Source organism: Haemorhous mexicanus, chromosome 1 (assembly GCF_027477595.1).
Source record: "Haemorhous mexicanus isolate bHaeMex1 chromosome 1, bHaeMex1.pri, whole genome shotgun sequence".
NCBI lineage: Eukaryota > Metazoa > Chordata > Aves > Passeriformes > Fringillidae > Haemorhous > Haemorhous mexicanus.
In genome coordinates this window covers 139,902,386-139,924,754 of record NC_082341.1, presented here as the reverse complement: position 1 = coordinate 139,924,754, position 22,369 = coordinate 139,902,386, and the positions used below count along the sequence as shown (strand labels likewise).

Sequence of the window (22,369 nt, the reverse complement as noted above, 5' to 3'; positions counted from 1 at the left end):
CTACAAAAACAGGAACAAAAAATTTTTAACACTTGTCACACACTAAGAAAAGCAAATATACAAGCAGTATTTTAATTTTTTCATAGTTTATTTTCTGTATTTTTGAAAAGATAATGAAAAAGAGTGAGGTGAATAAAAATAATATCCATTTTTATTATTATATGGATTAGTTAAGATTGGTAACAGATTTCAGTTGACATAATATTCTATTATCAAGGGTCAACAAAATTGAAAAATTGTTTCACTATCCTTTATGCACAGAATCTTTAGTACCTAGGTTATAATTTTCTTAGTGCAATGGTGACAGGCTACATGATCTTACATGTAGATCTTAACTTCTGAACTTGTCTTACAGACCTTGAGCCTGTTTCTACCTATATTCTCTGTCACACAAGGCAGCTTGCTCTGAGGTCACCTGTCCCATTTTGGGACACTGCCTGGAACACTGTAGGTAATATTGCACTTCAAAGGAAAACAGAATAACCTCATCTGTCCTACATTTCAGACTCCTAGGATGAGTGTTTTCTGCAAGAATTCTCAAGATTCTCTCTGAGACCAAATTACACTCTGCTAAGAGCTACATGAAGCATTATTATCACTGGAAGAATTACTCTGGTATATTAGGAGGAAGGGAGTGGTTTCAGGGGCACTGCAGAGAAAATAGAAAAAAGACCATGGAGGGAACGTGAAGGGGAAAGCTAAAGAAGCAGAAGGGGATGACTGGGAGATATTCTTGGTGATGTACTGAAAGGAGACATTGCTGGGAGAATTACACTAAACATAATGAGAGGACTGAGGATATCATTGAGGGTATAGGACATGTGTGCATAGAAAAACACACTTCCTTAATAATGTTATTCACAAATACCTTTCCCCCCACTAAGATGACAGAATTTCAATGCAAACTTGTTTGGTTTTTGTTTGGGTTTTTAAATTTTTCTTTTTTATTTACTGTTGTAGGTCTTTTGTAATATGGAGATTGCTGGAGGAGGATGGACAGTTATACAACACCGAGAAGATGGAAGTCTGGATTTTCAGAAAAGCTGGAAAGAATACAAAATGGTAAGGTAAAAAATGTGCAATAGCTGTACAATTCATACAAGTGTCAGATTTCAAGTACCACCTCTCATTGACCTAAACCGATAATTCCTCTTATAGTGAAGTGGTATGGTCCTGCAGTCTTTTATGACCTGCCTTTTATCATGTCTGTTACCTTTGAAAATAATTTTTACTCAGTTAGTTGAGTATTATTTCCCCTGTTTTAGAGTTTCTCTCAGATCAGTTGCTGAGATTAAACGAGATGAGGCCAGAATGCTGCTGTGTCTCTCCGAAATTTTGACTTGATGTGATGTTCAGAGGTAAAAGGCATGTGATGATGTTTCTAAGGCATGGATGTTTTCAGCTGACAGGAACTCATTCAGAATTTGGAGCAGATAAGAATAAAAATTTTTGCTGGGGTTTATCCCAAGTCATACAGCACCTCTGCCAATCAAGTTAATGTACTGGAAATGTTGATACTTCAAATAGGATTACAGGAAAATAAATAACTTAACAAATTAAAGATGACAGGACTTCAAGCAGGCTATTTTCCCTTTGCCAAATCAAAAAAAAGTTTACTCCAATCTAAATAACTTGTCATTTTTTTTCATTCTCTGCCTGATCAAACTTTCTGATGGAGCTCCATTCTCTAAGTCTCTGAGGACTGGCTTGGATTTTAATGACACTCCTAGTGAAGTTTTCAGCACTATGTTATCAGCTTGGCATAGGAAAGGGGTTTTTTTACAGTTTTCAAAAAACACTAATGAAAAGAGAATTTTCAGTGTTTAAAAATAAAAGCATTTGAAAATCTGTAAAAATTTCTATGGGAAAAAGTTTTGTAGCAGAACTTACAATTTCAGAAACAAACAAAATATCATATTATTGAACCAAAATCTAATTTTGGATTCTATTGATGCTTTATTTTCAATATTTCTTGGAAATATAAATAATTACCTGGGTCAGACTAGTGCTCTTATGGATTTCCAAATTCTAATTATTTAACTCTCTTAAAAAATATTCTTTTCATTTTATCATTACTTTAGTTAATATATATTATGAAATAGATTACATCCTCTAGTTAGAGGATAAATAGAGTAAAATAATTAGAAATTTCTATTCAAATTGATATTGTTTTAATTTAGCAGAAAACTTGAAAACTGTTTTACTCAATTTTGGTTCAAATGAAATATAAAGTATCAAATTATCTTGGGGAACCAAAATTTGAAGATTGTGCTAGTTTTACTAGTGAGGAAATCAGAATTTGTATGTGCAACTTACATATGGACTTTTAAAAAAATTTATGCATATTACATTAATGATTTTTTCAGCTTTTATCTCCTGAGATTTTCTTAGGCAGTGTAATAAATACAGCCCTTTGAAAAGTTTTCCCATGTTGCCTGTTTTCATATATATTCCTTCACTTAGTAATTTTCCTCCACTTTTCTTTCATAATAATGTGAATCTGTACAGGATTAAATTCTGTTGATTTTATCTAGTTCAAGCAGCCTGAATTAATTTTGCTTCTAATTTTATTTTGATATAAAATACTATATCATTTAGGAATTATATAGTATTCTAAGGGGTCACTTCTACCAAATGAAAAGGATCCTTTTTGGATTTTATTGACAGTTTATCCTGTATGTCATGAAAGAAGATGGGATTCATGCTTGCTCTGTTTCTATGAACAGTTTCACCAAAGTAACAATCTTAGGCTCTCCTCTGTGGTTATCACAAAAGGCCAAGTGTTGAATGCAGAATGGGAGAGGCTGGTGGGCTCTGTGTATTACTGGGATACCTGAAAGCAGCTGAGCTTCAAGCCAATAACACCACTAACTTAATTCTTTGGTTGTTCAGAGAGGGTGTGTGGTGTCTGTTGGACCACAAACCCTCTCCTTCCTGACACATCTGCCAGGTGTTTCTTCCAGTGGAAGCTGGGTAGTGTGGTGTGGGAAACACTACGATGGCACTTAGGTTTACTTGGAGCAGTTGAACTGAATGTGTATTTTGTCAACCCATCATTCAGGTAGAGATTTTCAATTTTGTTAAGATATTTGTCTTGAGCTTATAACTCACTGTGGTCCTAAAGCTAACAGAAATAATATCATCATATAATAACAGCAACCATAGGTCTCTTGGGTTTCACTTATTTTCAGTGCATTTAGTTCTTATTGGAAAGAAATCTGGAAAACTGTTGAAGTTTTAAGCTATAAGCAAGTACTTGCCAGCTTCTGAGCTGGATAGGAATTCAGGCCACCAGCCTGCACTGCTGCTAAAGACCCCACAAGTTATTGGCTGTTACAGTGTTAGGAGGCCACTGCACATGTGCTCTGGCTCTAAACAGATCCTTGCAGCAGCTGACTTGGGAAGGGTGCACAGGGAGCAGTCTCTGCAAGGGTGACAGCACTGCTGGGTTACAGGAGTCACTGACAGCAGTGAGGCACTCCTTGTCTTTGATGCAGTTTCAGGCTGGTGTGTTCAGCTTACATGGAAGCATTTCAGTTCTGTTCTGGACACCAATGCAGTAAACAGGTTAAGTAAGAGGTAGGGTAGCCATTAATCTTTTGAGTAGGAAGAATACAACCCCATTCATATATAAATTTCCACACAGTAGGTGATAGGGTGATAGTGTAATAGTGGTACTAATTTTTCCTCTTTTTTTTTTTTTTTTCTTTTTTTTCCCTCAGTTTCCACTTGCATTCAGCCTCCAATCTGGAAAATAAAGTAACACTTTCTTTCATATCTAAAACAACAGCTAATGATTGCATAACCTTTTCTGCAGATTCACTGTTATGCAAGGTTGGTTATGTATCCTCTTGCTTAGGGGCATATGTTCCCAATATCCTCCAGTTTTCTTGTAAATCTTAAGGTGTGCAGTGTAATTTTTACCTTTGTTTCTAAGAACTCAATTCTGAACAAGAAATCTCTTGGGCCATTTGAGTTTTGTGCATTCAATACTAATTGAAATAAATTCAGAGAAAACCCCATAAGTTCATTCTTCCATCCTTTCCTTATCAGTATCTACTACATCTGTCCTTTTGCATTTTGCAATGCATTTTCTGTTATACTGTTTGTTGCTTATCAGAGAAAATTGAAGTGGAATAACAAATAATTTCTTTAATGGCAGGTGAGATCACCCTGCAGCAAATTTCAAGAATTTTTCCTATTTTCTTGCCTGAGTAAATGCAAATGTAAAACGCTATTAAGAGTTTTGATCTCTAGAGGGGAATATTGCTTAAAAATTATTGCTTGCCATCTGCAAACCCAAGACCCTTTAGCAGGGGTTTTCTACAAGCTTACTGTCCAAGCCACAGTTTTTTGCATTTATTAGGCAGTTATTAGCAATAATCAAATCTTAGTAAATGGTTAGCTCATGTGCTAACTTGTCTGTTGAGACTTCTTGATCATATTCCAGTTTTCAGTTCTTGGATGAATGCACCTTTCCCAGTGACTGTCTCCATTTTTGCCAAATTAGGTGATGGAGTATTGAATTCCCTATTCTCTAGCCTCCTAGCATGTCTAGTTTAATAATTCCCATGAAATTCTCTAAATTTATTCCACACTTGATAGCCCAACATTCACTATGAGTTTCCTGGGGGACCTTCTTTGGAGTTGAGTCTGTTGGGAGTTTCCTCAGACATTTAAATTTTCCTGCCTTCTCTCATTTGAGAAAAACTCTCAATAGGTGTTTGAAATTATGTGCCTTAGCCAGCTCACAGCAATCTTTTTCCTAGCCAGTTTTTTTCTTGCATGTCAGTATTTAATTGTACTCTATCCATTAATAGCTGCTTTCCACTCTCTGATGAAAAAAACCCTATCACTTATTTTAATCATTCATGTCATTAGCTAGATTAGGATCACTTGTACATTGTACACACAAATATGAATTTCTAAGCTATATGGCAACCACTTCCTACCTTCCTGACCAGCAGCTGTCTTTTCTTTTGGTTTCTTTGAGGCAAGAATGACATTCAGTGATAAATTCCACATTCCTTTAATTTCATGTTCCTGATTAATATCTAGGAGTCCAAAACCAGTTCAGTGCTTAAAACAAGTCTGCTGCCAATTGTTTCAGAAGTCATCAGTAGCATTTGTGTGTGACTGAAGAGCATATCTACAAAACCACTTCCATTCCTGTTGCAGTTTTTTCTTTTTCTTTTCTCCATAAGGCTGCTGGGTTAAATTGATGACTATCTCCATAGTGCATACATGGTATGACACCAGAGCGGCTTAATTTATGTTCTACTGTGGCTTAAATTCTTCACACACTGAGAGCCAGAGCACGGATGTAGTCACCAGAACTTTCTCAGGAAGTGTTTTTGGGTGCAATTCTGGTGGGAATTTACATTGTGTTATCTGGAATAGCCTGACTTTTCTCTGAGCTTCAGTAAAGTTAAGCTTTTATAACAAGTCTGGTGGTCTGTGTCTTCTGCTTACTTAAAGGACAGCTGAACACATCTTTGGACTCTTTGTCTCTGATTTCCTTCTAGACATGATGTTTTTTACACATTTTTATACACTTCCCACAGTCCACCTCTGTGAGTAAGATTTTCTTTGGACAGAGGGCTTACCTATTTCCTGGAAGACCTTTTGTTTGTGACAGTAAGGTTGGTCACCTCATGCTTTCATCTCTCTAGTCTTTGTAAGTCTTACGAGCCTGAATTATACATAAGAACTACCATTCCAATAAAGGCTTTATTTTTCAGTGTCTGTTCAGTTCATTCTGAAAACTTCCAGATGTTACTTACATTCAGTTTGTATTTGCAAACTGTTCAGCTCCCGTTTTAGAATATGGCCTCCTAATTTATTTTGTCATCTCCACCTGTTGTAAGCCTTTAACCCTTAAAATCTTAATTTCTCTTGTGAAAGTTTTTGTTCAAGTTTCAAGTTTCAAGGGGGGCTTCCTGCCCCCCTTTCTTGCTTTAAACTCTGACATTTCTTTTTTTTTTTCCATATTGCTTCAGTAGCGATGTTAACTTGCATATCTTTCTCATTCAAAATAGGTATTCACTACCATTTATATTGTATTTGTCTTGAAAGAAGAGACAAAAACTCAAGCTGATGTAGTTTCCTCTTGGAGGAAACTTCCTATCCATCATTAACTGATGATGGATAATTCTCTGTTGTAGTTGTATCCATTTATAAATAGTTCAGGTTATATTTTATACCCAAACACTTGATGAATCAAATAACTACAGGCAGAGCTCCAACCCCTTTCAATAATTAGAACATTATGTTCATCACTTTCTTTTTCAAGTGAGAGACAATGACAGCATAAAGCACCTTTTAGAATTGTTTGTGTAAGCTTATTGTTTCTGGTTCCACTATCTTAGTGCAAAATAACTTCAGATGTGGGTGGGATTTTAAGCAAAAATACATAAACCATATGGCTTGGCTGAGGAGAATGTTCTTGACAGAAAAAAAAATTACTCATAATTTGAAAGCCCCTACTGTGGGAACAATATCTTTCATAATTCTCACTTTTTTTTAAAGCTACATATTCTGAATGAATTTTAATCCTTTTCCAGGATTATAACTATTTAAGGTATGTTATGCATTGTGACAGTCATGAAATCTTCACACTTGCATTGATAGATGTACCCCTGTGTTCTTTAAAGGAGGACTCAAATATGTCTTGTGACAAAAGATCATCACTAAATTTTAGAGTTGTTTTGGTCTGACTCAAAAAACACGCACAGAAATACCCAAACAGTAGCAGGTAACGGGCTGTTCTCAAATGACAGCTGGCATAGGGATTCTTTGGTGTTGGAGCTGAGACAGCTTCACTGTTAGCACAGGAAACTTTCCGAGCACTTTTCACAGATTCTTCTCCCCCCTGTGTCTTAGTGACACACTTGTGAGGGAAAGAATTACTGGTTCAACAAACCTAGGCAAGCATTTTGTAGATAACCTTGGAGTAGGAAAGGAATTTCTGAAAGGAAGAGAGCTTTCATAAAGCTATCTGTACTGCACCTATCCATCTAGCTACTAGCTGGAGAATAATCCCATAATTTCTTCAGCAGAGATGGCTTTGTGTATTTTTCCCTGTCAGTAGTGTGATGCAGTTAATAGAGTGCCTTGTAATAGCAGCATGGTCCCTCCTGCAAAATGAAGGATTTGAGAACAGGATGGACCTGTGAGAAAAGCAAAAACTAGGGAATGCATGACCTTGGAAAAGACAGACGCTATGTTTCTGTAGTGTAAACAAACCAGACAGGTTGGGAGTAGGGGTGGTCTTGAATGAATACGTTGAATGAATGGCTTATAATACTGAGTTATGATTGCAATTTTGTTACATATATTCAATAAATTCATTACCTATGGTAGTGTGCTTCAAAGTCATATGTTTCTTACATCTGAAAGTAGACAATTTTCTTCAAGGCACTGGGATAGATGACATGGAAGTAATTTGGTTTTTTCACACATTTTCCAAGTGAGTTGGATGTAAGGAAATGATTTTTGGTGAGTGGAATGTGTATTAAGATGTTATGTGAGTTACGCCTTTCACAGAGACCCACCCTTCTGTGATAAAGGGTGCGTCATGCTGGTTAATTAAAAGTCTGTTCTGAATGCAGCAGTTACTCAGATAATTGTTACTTTCATCAGTGCTATGAAAAGACACAACATTTTCTCTGCTTCTCTGGAGATATAAATCCAGTATGTCCAGTAGAAGTAGACATGATATTGAAGTGGTGAGAGACCATACTTTGTTTTATGAAAACTTGCTCATTAAACTCTTCTGGTCCTGACCAAGACTTAATCTACAGTGTAAGCTTCAACAGAATTATGTAAGTGAACAAGAATGAAACAATATTTGTCTCAGAGAGGGTTGGAACACCATACTGGGCACCAGAGATGTTACTACGAAAGGAAGCATCCTCTTTATTTTGGAGAAAATTTTTGGATGTGAAATCAAACACGATTTTGCGTTGGAGCACAGTTGTGTTTTAAATGAGTTATACTCAGCACAGTCTTTCCTGGGCAAACATTACTGGATAACATCAGTTTCAAGAGCTCTGTTGACACATGGATGTATATTTGTGCTGTTTTGCCACTAGTGCTTCAATTTAACAGCATTAATTTATACTGATAAGACTCATGTGGTATTCCAAAGACTTTTAAATAATACATTTTATATAATGATAACAAGATCTAGTTTAATTATGCTAACAGCCTCCTGTAGAGCACCATGGGAAAGATTAAAATCATTAAAGAACTGTTCTAACCACAAGATGAAAATGCTATATTAGAAGAGCCAGGTGAGATTCTGTGAGGTTGCTTTGAAAATCTGTGACTTGAAAATACAGTAGAATTGTAGCAGAGGTCTTCCCAAATAGCAGTTGTGTGCTCTCATCATGGAACAGCATTTCTCTTCAGGGAGGATCATCTTCTGCATGATCTGCTCCATTTGGAATTTAGTGGAGCAGCTCTTTGCTTTGGGGCTCGTGTCAAATTAGAAGTATAACTTTTGGACTCTGATGTCAGTCAGCTTCTATTCTCGTTCAGCTGTTTAGACTACCAGCTGAGCCCAAGCATGAGATTCAAAAACAATCCATAAATTTGATGATTGCTCTATTTAGACAGATTATGTGGCTGAAACTCTAGCCCTTTCTCAAACTCACAAACTTTAGGTCTTTGCTGTAGCATCTGTGCTCCTAGCCATGCTCATTTTTGCTACTTGGGATTAATCAGTGTATTTGGAGGAAAAAATTTAGTCCTACGCCCCAAAAGTTTTCCTTTTGTCTGAAATGACCAAAAATACCTTTCCTAGATATTTTTCTGACATTTTGCATATTTAGCCCTAAAGCTCACCATTTATTTTTTTGCAAATTATGAGTCAGAAAGTTATCAGAAAGCTCAAAATTCATTTTTCTTAGACCACAAAAAATGAGGTTTCTTTTCTTTAATACATACCCATGTCCCTGGGATGCTCTTACTAGAAGCCACACAAAGTGTCTGTGCATTCCCAGGATCCACTTGCCCTACAGTGAAAAAGGTGCTTTGGGATAAAGGCTCTCAATGTAATTTGTATCAATAAGAAATACTCTCCTATTTTCAGTTACATAGTAAGGAAGTTAGATTGAAATCCAGGCCTGAGGAAAATGTCCTGGTTGTTTTATTTGTAGGAAATATATGTAGGCAACTGAGCTGTTTTGGGCCCCTTGCCCAGCCAGAGGTAACCTTTGTGTAAGGTTTGCACTTCATTCTGTCACTGTGTTTTTTATTCCTTAGGAACTTTGCTGCTACTGATACTGTGTGTGTTTGAGAAGGAAAAAGTAAAAAGTAAACCTCCTTTTTGTATTTCTACTAATATATTAAGTCTAGAATGAACTGCAACAGACTGAATTGCTGCAGATTACGAACAAGATTTTCAGGCAGATTATACAGATATTTAGTTCTTTATTTATACTGACAATAGCTTTGTTTTCTTTTTAGTCTTTTGAGAAAGTATCTGGCTTCAGTCTAAGAATATTTTTAAAACTTGCCATCAAATATGTGTTGGTACTTCCTAGGAGAAAAAATATCTGCATATTTAGAATTGTTTTCCAATATTCTTGTATGTAACATTAATTAACACATATGTTGTGTGAGGAAATTGAAGTAATTTCTATAAACCAAATCTTTATTAAAAATAAAAGAATGAATAATATAATGTGATGGGAATGAAAATATGCAAGTATAAAAAAAAAGTATACAAACATTTTTTGGAAATTTTCTTCCTAAACAATATCCATTCCATAATCTCAGCTAAGGCAAAAGGAGCTGAATATTTTTTATGGCTTTTGGGAAGTCACTGCTGCTGTAAAACACTGAATTATTATCTGCTTTATTCACTGAATTGTCTGACAGAAGATGAACCCATTGGATATATTGGCTGTCTCTGGTTTCAATTTGTTTTGTCTATAAAAAGTCAAAGCTTCCTGTGAGCATTATCAGACAAAATAAATAAAGTAAGAGAGATAATTGTTTAATGAACTTGGAGCAACATGATTCAGGCAGAATACCCTCACAGATTTTGCCAAAGCTAATAAAATTCTTTTGCACCCTACTTATTATTTTTGAATAAGTGTCAACTTTTTAAATTCTTAAGGGCATTTTTAAAACCAGTACTGAATTTTGTTTCTTTATACTTACGACTGTTTTAATAGTTTGGACTCTGTTAAGAACAAAATTGAAATTGAAAATGAGATGATGTAGAAGTCAGATGTCATCTAGGATAAACATTATACAATCATGTGCTTTTGTCTTTGATTCCTAGTTCTAAGTACTTTAATCCATACAAAAAACAATAAAATCTTTCTTTATTTTTGCATAGCAGTTAAACATATGTCAGAATTTACAGAATTTATGATATAGTTATATAGAAACAGAAAACCCCTTTGCTTCATCTGACTACAAAATGGATTTACATTTGTTAGTAAAGGTTTATATATTGTTTTATTTTTTTATCTGAAAACAAATTCTATCACACTGACAAGAACAATCTGCTCTAATGCAGTATAAAACATTACTTTATTATTTCTCAATGACAAAACCTGGATAAAAGAATTTACTTATTGTTTGTGATTTTTATGTCTTATTTCAGCCTTTGCCAAACTATGATTTTAGTGCAACGTCCAGCAGCAAAAATATTTTTTTTTCTGTTTGTGAAGAATAAAATGAAGCATTATAATAATCTGTGCTGGATCAGTGCAAACATTTGTGTACCCTTTCTGTGACTAATAGTGGAGAGATAAGAAAGCACATTATGAAAATGTAAGCATATTTCCCTGCTATATTCTCCCAGCTTCCACAGAGTGCTGATGAGGAAAATGAAGAATGTTGAGAACTTTTGGAGATTGCTGATCTTTTTCTATTACATTAAGTACTGTTTTGGGAGTAAAGCCACTGATTTGCCAGCCATCCCAAATTATTATGCAAATTTCTAGGGAAAAGAAAATTTGAGTTTTTTTGGAATAAAATGCAGAGTTTAAAGAATTAATCTCTTTATTTGGAAGCATATCATGAACAAAATAAAGAAAGATAATGACAAAATAGTCTCTTAGTCATTTAAAATGCAATTTTGGAACAGTGCTTAAAACCCACTGGGTTTCAGAGAGTCTTAAAATGTAGTTAACTGCAAACACATTCATGAAATACAGATGTTCCTTTTCCTGGTGGATTGATAGCTGAGGATGACTTGGATCACCTCATGTGATTCCTTGGGTTTAGGCACTAAACTTTAACACAAATAATTCTGGAAGCATTTGCTATAACTATTTGAGTGCAGAAACCAAAGTGTTTGTTGACAATGTATATATGTACTGGGAAACAAATTTATTTAATAACAGCTACGGGCCTAAAATAGGTCACTCTTAATGCTAACTTTTAACACTGCCCTAAGGCATTCTCAAAACCAAATTTCTTGTCCTAAATCTTAGGCATCAGTCCATAAATGACAAGCACAGTCTTAGGCAAGGCTTTAGGCACCTTATCACTTGGGGCCCCACAGATCTGAGCAGCAGTATAAACCCAAATGGTCTGCTAAATAAAATGCTTATTTTTCATTACTGAATTTTAATTACTTATTAATTACTGAATTCTCCCATGAACATCAAAATTAATGAAGTCTGCTTTCCTGTGGACTTTTGTCCTCTGTCCCACATAGAAGTCCCATTCTTATTATTACTAATCTTCTGAAACCCTATTATTTTCTAGGATTCTCCATGGTAAAAGCTCAAGTTCCCCTTTTTATGTCCCTCAATCTCTCCCAGATGTGTAAGAACCTCTGAGGCAATATTTGCTCAGCATCTGCACTTGGCTGGCTGCTCTGTCTCCTTGTAGCAACTGGAATAGGAAACTGCTGAGCTTCTCCTTCAGCATTTCTGCCAGCAGCAACTCATCACAGACACCAGCTCTCTGAAACCTTGCTGAACTTCCAGTTTGTGTGACTTTTAACCAAACCCCAAAAGTGTTCAAAAAGTATTCACAAATATATAGGACAGGTGGACATACCAATTACACAGGTTTGTCTTCCTAAATTTTCTAACTGAGACAAGAAGAATATATTTTGTATTTGAAGACAAAATTCTGAAATGTTCTTTGAAGGTTAAGGATTCTGAAGGTAAATCAAAAGAACCAGGCACAACCATTTTCTTTGCCAGCCTCAGGGTTGAGAATGGAAACACAAAATTGAATCATGTTTTTCAGGGGTTTTTTGGCTAATATTAGGTCATTTTCTTCTGCACACAAAAGTTTACATATCCCATCAAAGCAGTAGTGTTCTTGTGGTAGAGACAGTCTGAGTAAGACATAAACAAGGAGAGCTGTGTAGTTATTAAGTCAGACAAAGTATCTGGGAAAAACAGAGTGCATGCAAGTCTTTCTTCAGCTCTGAAGTAGAGGCAGTAAACTGCAGACTAAATACAGGTTGGAAACAGTTGAGTTTGGCATAATAAAATTATACTTGAAGAAATTGCTGCCAGCTCTGTGCTTAACAGAAATGTACTGCTCCTCTCTGGTTTACATCTATGAAAGCTTTGAGTGCCTGTTTGTTTGTTTATATCTTTCTAGCCATATTAGGTGTTTAATAAAGCACACTGCTTCTCCTTTGGAACATTCCTTCCTTCAGAGAAATGTTTTATGCCCCACTTACTTCCTTGGTTTTCTTTTCATAAAAGCAAGTAGTTTGTTTAAAAAGAAGTTACTTCTGTCAAGGAAAAAAACAATCTTGTTCTAGGAATTTCTAATCTGAGTTTCAGTGTTGTAGCCCCTGACAGTAGGATTCCCTTTTCCATAACTAGTGTGGTGAATTTCCTCATAATTTTTATTACTTCTTTTTATATTTCTTTTGTTCCCTGTTGCTGCAGCTTTCTTTTCTCTGGTCAAGAGAGCAAATCACCTAGTGGTAGATTTTCATCTTAGTGCAATAATACATATAAAAAGTGAGAAGGAGGTGAAAATTTGATGGAAAAAAATCATTACTTCAGAAAAATTATATGTGGTGTCTGGAGTTTCTATAAAACACCTAAGGGATCATATAATGTTAAAACACTACATATATTACATCCTGAATAGGCTGTAATCTAAATGAGATAAGATATATATAATTCAATAGACAACAGTTCAAAGGGGAGTCCCCTCAGCTTTCCTGCACTGGGAAAAAGGGAGAACGAATTTTCTGATAATCTTCACTTTAAGATAGACTAATAATAATAATAATAATAATAATAATAATAATACTTTTGTGAAGAACCATGTAAACTCCATGAAAACCTAATTTGACTGATATCTAAACAACTATGCTCAACTTCTTTCTGGATTTTAGGGAGACAAACCTCCTGGTAGGTAGTCTATGCAGAGCATATTTTGCCTTACTCTGAGATGAGTGACAGTGACCTGTGGTGAATTATGTCAGAGATAAACCACTAACTGCTCTGGTGTGACCCTGCCAAGGCTACTGGAACAGGAGACACCAGGTGAGACAGGCAAGGGTAGAAAGACAAGGCAAGAAGATGGAAAGAATCAAAGGCACAGCCAGAAAACAGTGATTACTACAGAAAAGTGTGCCAGCTGTAGCTAGAGCTCATACAGGTGAGGAACAAGTATATTTTGTGGTTTAGGAGCAATGTATGAAGCCAAATATTAATGTGAATGTCATCAAAGCAGCAAGTGAGAAATAACAGAGAGCATCATAATGGAAAAACTTGGGGAGCAGCAGCTCACCCTGGAAGAGAGATGGGTTCAAAGCAGGATATCACCAGTATTAACTACAACCAGTATTTAGAGAGACTTGTATAGGAAATAGTCTACTGGAGAAAGAGGATATAACAAAATAACATGCAGAAAGGAAAAGCCAAATAATAGCATGCTCCCACATTTCAGTCTGAGACTTCTTTGGGACTTGCCACAGACGACTGAATTTCAGCTCTTGCAGATGAAACACTTTGTCCATGGGTATCTCTTGATGGTCTCTGAGCCAAAAGGCAGACATGCTTACTCAAAATATAAGTCAGAGTAATCAGTTCAGCATACCCAAACATGGCATGTCTTCTCAGCCTCTCCTATCAGTGAGTCACCAAATATATGCTTAGGTGGGGTCATGCAAACAAAAATATGTCCTGAGTAAGGTACTTTCTATGGTAATTCTTTCTAGGAACACAAAAAAAAAAAAAAATACCATTTTTATTTTTTGGACCAGTCAAATTTTTATGCTTCTACATTTTTAAAATTAATTTTCTTCAGAAGTTTTCAGCTGATATACCTCTCCACTGCCTGAGTCAGTTTTACCTGTGCTACCACATGGCCACTGGGAAGACAGGATTTCATCCTCCAGAGGCACAGCTAATCAGGGCTGGAGCCACAGCAATACAATAAAGAAAAAAGAGAGAGAGCTCTACTTTCAGTGTTTTCATCTCGTGTTAGGAGTGACTGAAACATTATATAGAGAAGATGGATGTCTTGATAATGTGTCTTACAGACACATTTCTCATTATCTAACCTTTAGTCCCAAGGAAGTCTCTTGATTTTAACCCCTTTAAAAAATGTTTTTTCTGGAAATAATCCAATCTTTCATTTAATTTGACTAGGAAATTTTCACAGGATCTTCTAAAATACCCTCAGTAGGCCACTGTAAGCAAATCAGGAGATTTCTGGTTCCCATTTTTCCCATTTTAAGAAATAGTAATAAGCACAGCCATGTTGCAGTAGTTCTTCACAAGTAAATATCATAGTTGAAAATAATTTTTACTGTTTAAAGAGAAAAAAAAAGAAAATTGTAAAATGGACTGAAGAGTTCTCAGGCATGAACTAATAATTTAAAAAGAACAATTATTCTAATATATAGTAAATAAGTTAATGGCATTTAATAAAACCTCACATTTAATGCAGTAAAATATTCACTACAATTTAAACAACTTTAAAACCTGGAAGATGTATAAAAAACATATGTCTAGGAGTTGGTTTTGAAAATTATTTATAATTTTTCTTTCATTGTTATTTTTTCAAGTTTGATATCATTTGCTTAACCAGAAATAAGATAACCTGAACTTATGAAATGTGAGGAGAGAAAGGTGACTAGGAGAAGAGCTAGATGACAAGGTTTAGCACCATATTAAATGCAATTTAGAATATTGTTATGTCAAGTGTTCCCACTGAAGCACGTGCAAATAGAGAAATTAATATCATGGACCTGTAACATGATTTCCAGCTGGTAACCTCAGCTGCCCTTGCAAACACCAGTTGAACTGCATGACATTCCTACATCAAATATATCAGTAGAATCATTTTAGAGACTGCCAAAGTGGAGCAAAGAAAGCTTTGACCAGTAATTAGAATGCACAAATATAATAATGATTTTATTGTTGTATACAGGCTCTATCAATTACAGTAATTACATATAGTTATTTTGCCAATTTTTTCTAGGGTTTTGGTAGCCCATCAGGTGAACATTGGCTGGGAAATGAATTTATCTTTGCAATAACAAGTCAGAGGCAATATTCCCTAAGAATTGAATTAATGGACTGGGAAGGAAACCGGGCATATTCACAATATGACAGATTTCACATAGGAAATGAAAAACAGAATTACAGGTAAGAATCTATTGAAATTTTTTTAACTCTGATGAGTGATAAATATTGTTCATTGCTAACTTGTCATATATGAGAAAGGGCAATAATATGATGCTGATTTTCATCAAAAATGGATAAAGATTGTAAGAACAAAACGGAAATCAGATTTCTCAGTGATGGAAGGATAGAGTAAACCTATCTGAGAAAAAGGGATCTATTAATTATATTGTCTGGTAGAACTGCTAAAACTTTTATATTCAAAACTCAAAATTGATTGAATAGAAAAAAGATTTGGATTCTTCATTAAAAACTGAAGGATGTCTACCTCAGAAGCAGAAGACTGAAACAATGGATGTGGGAATAAAAGACCAAAATTGCTGTTAAACCACCTGATATTTGCAAACTAAAAATTTAGTGTAAATGAAGAAGAAAAAGAGAATTGTGGATCTTATTTTGAGGATATTAAACACAATACCTTTTCTTAATAACATTTTCTCCCATGCTTTGTTTTAAGATAAAGGTTTATTGAAAAAAAAAAACTAACAACTTGAAGACACAAGAAATGTGGATAACCTAAGTCATCATTTATACTATTTTTTAATCATTGCTTCATCTGACCAGAGAGTACAATGCTAGAAAAAGAAAATGAAACCCATAAAAATATCCAATTATTTATTACAGGACATTTAATTAGCATAAGACTCAGAAGAGAAACAGATACATTGTAAACTCAAACATTCAGGGCATGTGAAACTTGGTTGGTATTCAGATCTTCAAATTCAAGTAATATGATTCTCAAAAATGCTGACTGCCTCCCTCCCCCCAGGTCCCTGGCGAAACGGAGGTGAGAGCAATTTGCTCTTTCTGCTGACAGGGCTGTGCCCAGGTGGGACACAGAGCAGGGCCCCTGCCCTCTGGGGCACAGCAGTGAGTGGGGTACAGCAGCAGAGGACACCTTTAGAAGCAATCAGTAGGAGTTTAGCTCCTGCAGCAAGCAAGGACCGTCCCTCTGCACACAATGGACGGCTCTATCCCCGACTGCCCCAGCAGTGCTGTGCCTGCCTCTGCCCCTGGAAAGCCAGTGCCCCAAGCCAGGAAAGGTGGAGCACCTGTTCTGAGGTAGTTTTAGGCCAAGAATAGATATAAGTCAAGGAAATTGCTCAAAAGAGAGGCTAGAAAGATTTATACAAAACATAAAAAGAGCAGCATAAAAGTGGGGTCTTAAACATTAATAGAAGTTGTTCAAAAGGAAAAGATGAGACAATTCCTTGTCAAATGAAGAAAAGTGTGGAAGGGCAGTTATACATAGCTCAAAAGCTTTATGATGAATCATGCTCAGGGTTGAATTAAAATCACTGAATTTGCTAACAAAACCAGGGCCTTTTTTGCTCATATTTATTCTGAGCTAAGGACAGCATGTATTGTTGAGGAATTGGAAGGCTGTTGAAAATTTTACGTGTTAAAGCCTGTGTTTACTGAGGATTTCTTTTTCAGGACTCCTCAGTGTTCATTTGTAGCAAAATAGCAAGAGAATTGTGTTGCTATGTTTCAAAATGGGGAAGGGAAGGTTTCGGGAAGGTTTCGGGAAGGTTTCGGGAAGGGAAGGTTTCGGGAAGGGAAGGTTTCGGGAAGGTTTCGGGAAGGTTTCGGGAAGGTTTCGGGAAGGTTTCGGGAAGGTTTCGGGAAGGTTTCGGGAAGGGAAGGGAAGGGAAGGGAAGGGAAGGGAAGGGAAGGGAAGGGAAGGGAAGGGAAGGGAAGGGAAGGTTTCGGGAAGGGAAGGTTTCGGGAAGGGAAGGGAAGGTTTCGGGAAGGGAAGGGAAGGGAAGGGAAGGGAAGGGAAGGGAAGGGAAGGGAAGGGAAGGGAAGGGAAGGGAAGGGAAGGGAAGGGAAGGGAAGGGAAGGGAAGGGAAGGGAAGGGAAGGGAAGGGAAGGGAAGGGAAGGGAAGGGAAGGGAAGGGAAGGGAAGGGAAGGGAAGGGAAGGGAAGGGAAGGGAAGGGAAGGGAAGGGAAGGGAAGGGAAGGGAAGGGAAGGTTTCGGGAAGGGAAGGGAAGGTTTCGGGAAGGGAAGGGAAGGGAAGGGAAGGGAAGGTTTCGGGAAGGGAAGGGAAGGGAAGGGAAGGGAAGGGAAGGGAAGGGAAGGGAAGGGAAGGGAAGGGAAGGGAAGGGAAGGGAAGGGAAGGGAAGGGAAGGGAAGGGAAGGGAAGGGAAGGGAAGGGAAGGGAAGGGAAGGGAAGGGAAGGGAAGGGAAGGGAAGGGAAGGGAAGGGAAGGGAAGGGAAGGGAAGGGAAGGGAAGGGAAGGGAAGGGAAGGGAAGGGAAGGGAAGGGAAGGGAAGGGAAGGGAAGGGAAGGGAAGGGAAGGGAAGGGAAGGGAAGGGAAGGGAAGGGAAGGGAAGGGAAGGGAAGGGAAGGGAAGGGAAGGGAAGGGAAGGGAAGGGAAGGGAAGGGAAGGGAAGGGAAGGGAAGGGAACCCACTTTCATTATAAAAAAGGGAGATCTTTTGCAATAAAAATAATATTTTCTGAAAACTGAAAAAATTGTATAAAAAGGATCCATGTAAATTCTTCTTGCTGATCAAGAAAACCAAACGAGATATAATTCAACCTGTAGAAATTAAATCAGAAGGGTAATACAGGCCTCAAAGAGTAGAATGTTGAGTAACAGGCATAAATTCTGATACCTGTGTCCAAGCCACTTTTTTACAAAAATCAAAGGGAATTTGATTGGAGGCTATTGACCTCACTTTTGGCTCCTGTCATATTCCATAGCGTAAATGAAGGCCAGAATGAGATCTACTCACACTCTATGGTTTCCCTATGGTGCAACAGAAGCTCTTCTGTTGAGGAAATGGGAAATCAGTTTCATTCATACTTTTCTGGAATAAGCAAAGATGAAAACATAAAGAAGTAAAAAAGTCCATATCTGTTGGCCCTTTGGGTTTCAAATTAATTCCTCTATTATTTTTACTCAAGTATATTGGAAAAATTAAAGAAAATAGCTGAGTAACATGGTGATAGTTCTGGAAATAATGATATGTAAGCCACATGCAAGTCTAAACTGTTTTTCATGCTTAACAAAAGCACTAGTGCCTAGTCCAGATAAATATATGCCCAACAGATATTTTACAAACCAAAATTATGTTGGGCTATTTTATAATTTTTACAGGAATGCATTCTATGACATAAAACTCTTTATTTTGCTTGCCAGCACCACTATCTGTGATAGCAGCAATTCCAGAAGGCTGGCTGAATAAAAACTTAATTATTGAGTACTAAACAGCTGGCCACCCTTCAGAGAATGCTGTTTTCCCTTTATCTGAGAAGCTGCCATTAAGGATTTACATGATTCCTCTGAAGCTGGAAACCACAACTCCCAAACCCCTGCTCCCAGCGCCTTTCCTTCCCAGCTTTCAGGCATTTGCCATGTTTGCTTTCAATACCTCAAACACAGAACAGCACACCTTTTCAAAACTTTAGTTACTGTTATTTGAAATCATTTTGCCAAACAAAACAGATGTTGTCTTATTTTGGAAGCTTGTTTCTTATCACGACCCACATTAAATGCTGTTTCTGTTAGCAAAAATATTAATTGTACACTGGCTAGATTCACATTGGTTTAGAGTAACCTAAGTTCACTAAGTAATAGTTACCAGTAAAGAGACAAATTTCTAAGCTGGTCTGGGAAGTGGATCAATAAAATCTGAAATTGAAAAAGGGCACTGAAATGAAAAGAAAAATCTTAAGAAGTGGAACATCTTTAATTTTGCCATGGCAGTACCTTGTGTATTTGGAAGATGTGAAAAAGAAAAAGGTTCCAGGTCTTATGCTCAAATATAGTTAAAAGAAAGAGAAGAGAAGAGAAGAGAAGAGAAGAGAAGAGAAGAGAAGAGAAGAGAAGAGAAGAGAAGAGAAGAGAAGAGAAGAGAAGAGAAGAGAAGAGAAGAGAAGAGAAGAGAAGAGAGAAAAGAGAAGAGAAAAAAGAAAAGAAAAAAAAGAAAAGAAAAGAAAAGAAAAGAAAAGAAAAGAAAAGAAAAGAAAAGAAAAGAAAAGAAAAGAAAAGAAAAGAAAAGAAAAGAAAAGAAAAGAAAAGAAAAGAAAAGAAAAGAAAAGAAAAGAAAAGAAAAGAAGAGAAAAGAAAAGAAAAGAAAAGAAAAGAAAAGAAAACCATGAAGTGATAAAATCTGCTTGGGAAAATATCAAAAATTGTTTTCATGTTGTTCCTCCAAAATCCAGCCTGAACATTACACAAAGTTCAATTCAGTCTGGATAACTCCCAGTTGATTTCAGAAGGGTTCTGTTTTTTCTCTGGGCTTTTTGTATTCTCTTTACTACTTTTTATTAGTCTGAAGAATCCATTATTAAAGAGAGTAATGCTGAACACATGTAAGTTCAAATATATTTGTTTCTCTTTCAAAATGAGACAGCTCCAAGAGGTTTTCTGGGAAATCAGAATAAAATCTATTTATCCCAGATGATGAGTGGGAAAAAGGTTGAGATGAGAAGGTGGTTACTGAATAGTAAATGTATAATGATAAATGATAACTGAAACAGAAAATCAAATGTTGCACCACATGTGAAATATTTAATAAAATTATCTAAGTGATTTACGTCTTTTAGAACATCCTTAGGTTTCTTGTCTACACAAGATGATTACACAGAGACTCTCTGTAAATATGATGAAAATATCTCTGTCAAACTCTTTGCAGCTTAGACAGTGGCAAGTAAAATCTCCATGCAGTAAGAAGAGCCAGATCTTGCAGCTCTCCCATTCAGTGCAGTGTTTCTTAATATAATTAGGAATTATTTATAGAACTATAAAAACATGAGTTGAAAGAGAATCCTGAAAGACACACGACCTCTCCTCTTTTCCTGTGCAGACTCTGCCTAGCCCACTTGACATTGTTTGATGTTCTTTGGAGATGTACAGCTATGATACACTACTGCTCTGACCTATGTCCTCAGATCCTCCAAAACTGAACAGGAAAAGTAACCATGTGTTCAGATTTCAGGCACCACAATTCATAATCCTACATATTAGTTTATGAAAATAGATATACTGATGCTGAATTTTGAGCAATAATATTTTCAGCCTGCAGATACATCTGTTTTTTTCTACTCATGATACAGGAGAAACAGTTCCAAGCAAAGCAAGGGGTGAAGAATGGGGGAATTGTACTTTTTAATTGTTTGAGCTATTTTTACTTCAGAACCATTAGAGAAGTTTAATAGACACTCATCTCATTAAGACAATACACTCTGGTATTTAATCATTCTTTTAGTTAGAAAAGTTTGCTGTTGCTGCAATGATTCACTAACTTTGGTCCTATCCTTGGAGAAATATGATTAAATGATCAGACAGCTCTGCTCAGGTGAGCTAGGCTTTGGGATTGATGTAGGCATAGGTGAAAACTGATGATGGACAGAGAACATCCTAACTTCCCTGAGTCAGTTTGGACTTAAGGTTGTCACTGACCTTAAGTGGTAGTTAAAATGAAGAAGAGATTTTATATTGGAACGAGCATGAGAAAGTGATTACAAAGCTTCATGAGAAAGTGGAAGAGAGCATAGATCCACCAGGAGCTCAAGAGACTTGTTGATGGGGCAATGATAGTCATGTAGGGAAGAGCCAGGTGTGTGGGTCCTCAGAGGAACAAGTTGATGAAATTTGTTGAAAACAGGAGAGGTAGTTATTAAAATTATTAAAATCATTTCAAACTGCTGACATAATCTTCCAAGCCCTGTAAATCTAGGTGACAGTTTCCAAATTCTCCAGTATCCTCTGTCTCTCCAGGCTTTACTTTAGGAAACAAGATCAGTTGTTGAAAGTAAATTAAGAATTGGTAAATTTTATGGGACCTGGTAGCAGAGAGTTTTCAATTAACTGAGCAGAATATTGGACTTTTAGCTCTTGTTTAATTAAAAGTTTGCATTTTTAGTTACAGCCATAGCATTATTTCTCTCTGTTTTCATAGATAAATCAGGTAGGTAGTCTGCTGCCAGTAGCCTTGATATAATGTTCATGTTAGATTTTTTTTTTAAGGTTGAGGCTATTTATATCATTGTTGAACCAATGATGGAATTTCTTGAAAAAATCCTCACTTATCTTCCTTAAATTCCTTCTATTCCTTAAAATAGAGAAATATATATATATCTGTACAGTCTTTTAAAATTTACTGCTGAAAATTCTATAGTAGATAGTAAAATAAGTATTATTTGACAGTACAAATTTTATGGGGACAGGTGGTTTTATGTGTCTTTAATTAAGAAACAAATCCCACATAGTATTGCTGTTTCAGAAACAAGACACAAATAGGCCATTCTCACTTCCTTTGTGTAAAAAATCCCATTTTTAAATATAGGTGTGGTTCTTGTTATTACCCAGACTTTTCAGTGATACAACTGTATAAGTAACATTTTCTCCTTGTGTCACTTGAGATTTTAAGTAAAACAGAGGATCAATCTGACTTGTAAATTTTTGAGCCATCTACTTAGCTGCTTCTGCTTGATTTGTATCACAGTAAAACTTTGAAGGATCTATTTATTGTTTTCTCAAATGGGGAAGGAAAAGCATAGTGGAAGATATATAGGAAATCTGTAGCAAAGTGAAAAAATAAGTGCAGAACCTCTTGGGACCTTCTGTGCCCAGACCCCAGTACTTTTCTTGCTAAATTTAAAAATTCCAGGATAATTAAAAAAATAGTCATGTTGCAAAAGTGCAAAAAGCCTGTAGGTAGCTGAAAGCTGAAATTCAATTTGCAAATCTACTTCAGAGGGAATATCCATGTAAA

At 36.3% G+C, this 22,369-nt stretch overlaps 1 protein-coding gene across 1 annotated transcript in view; it reads left to right on the top strand.

Annotated features, from left to right (window-relative positions):
• Window positions 1–22,369, top strand: part of ANGPT1 (angiopoietin 1) — a 152,374-nt gene that overhangs the window by 101,479 nt on the left and 28,526 nt on the right. Inside the window, exons 6-7 of the mRNA XM_059865345.1 lie at window positions 961–1,062; window positions 15,439–15,605. Of these exons, the coding sequence (XP_059721328.1) occupies window positions 961–1,062; window positions 15,439–15,605 (269 nt within the window). The remainder of the gene's footprint in view (window positions 1–960; window positions 1,063–15,438; window positions 15,606–22,369) is intronic.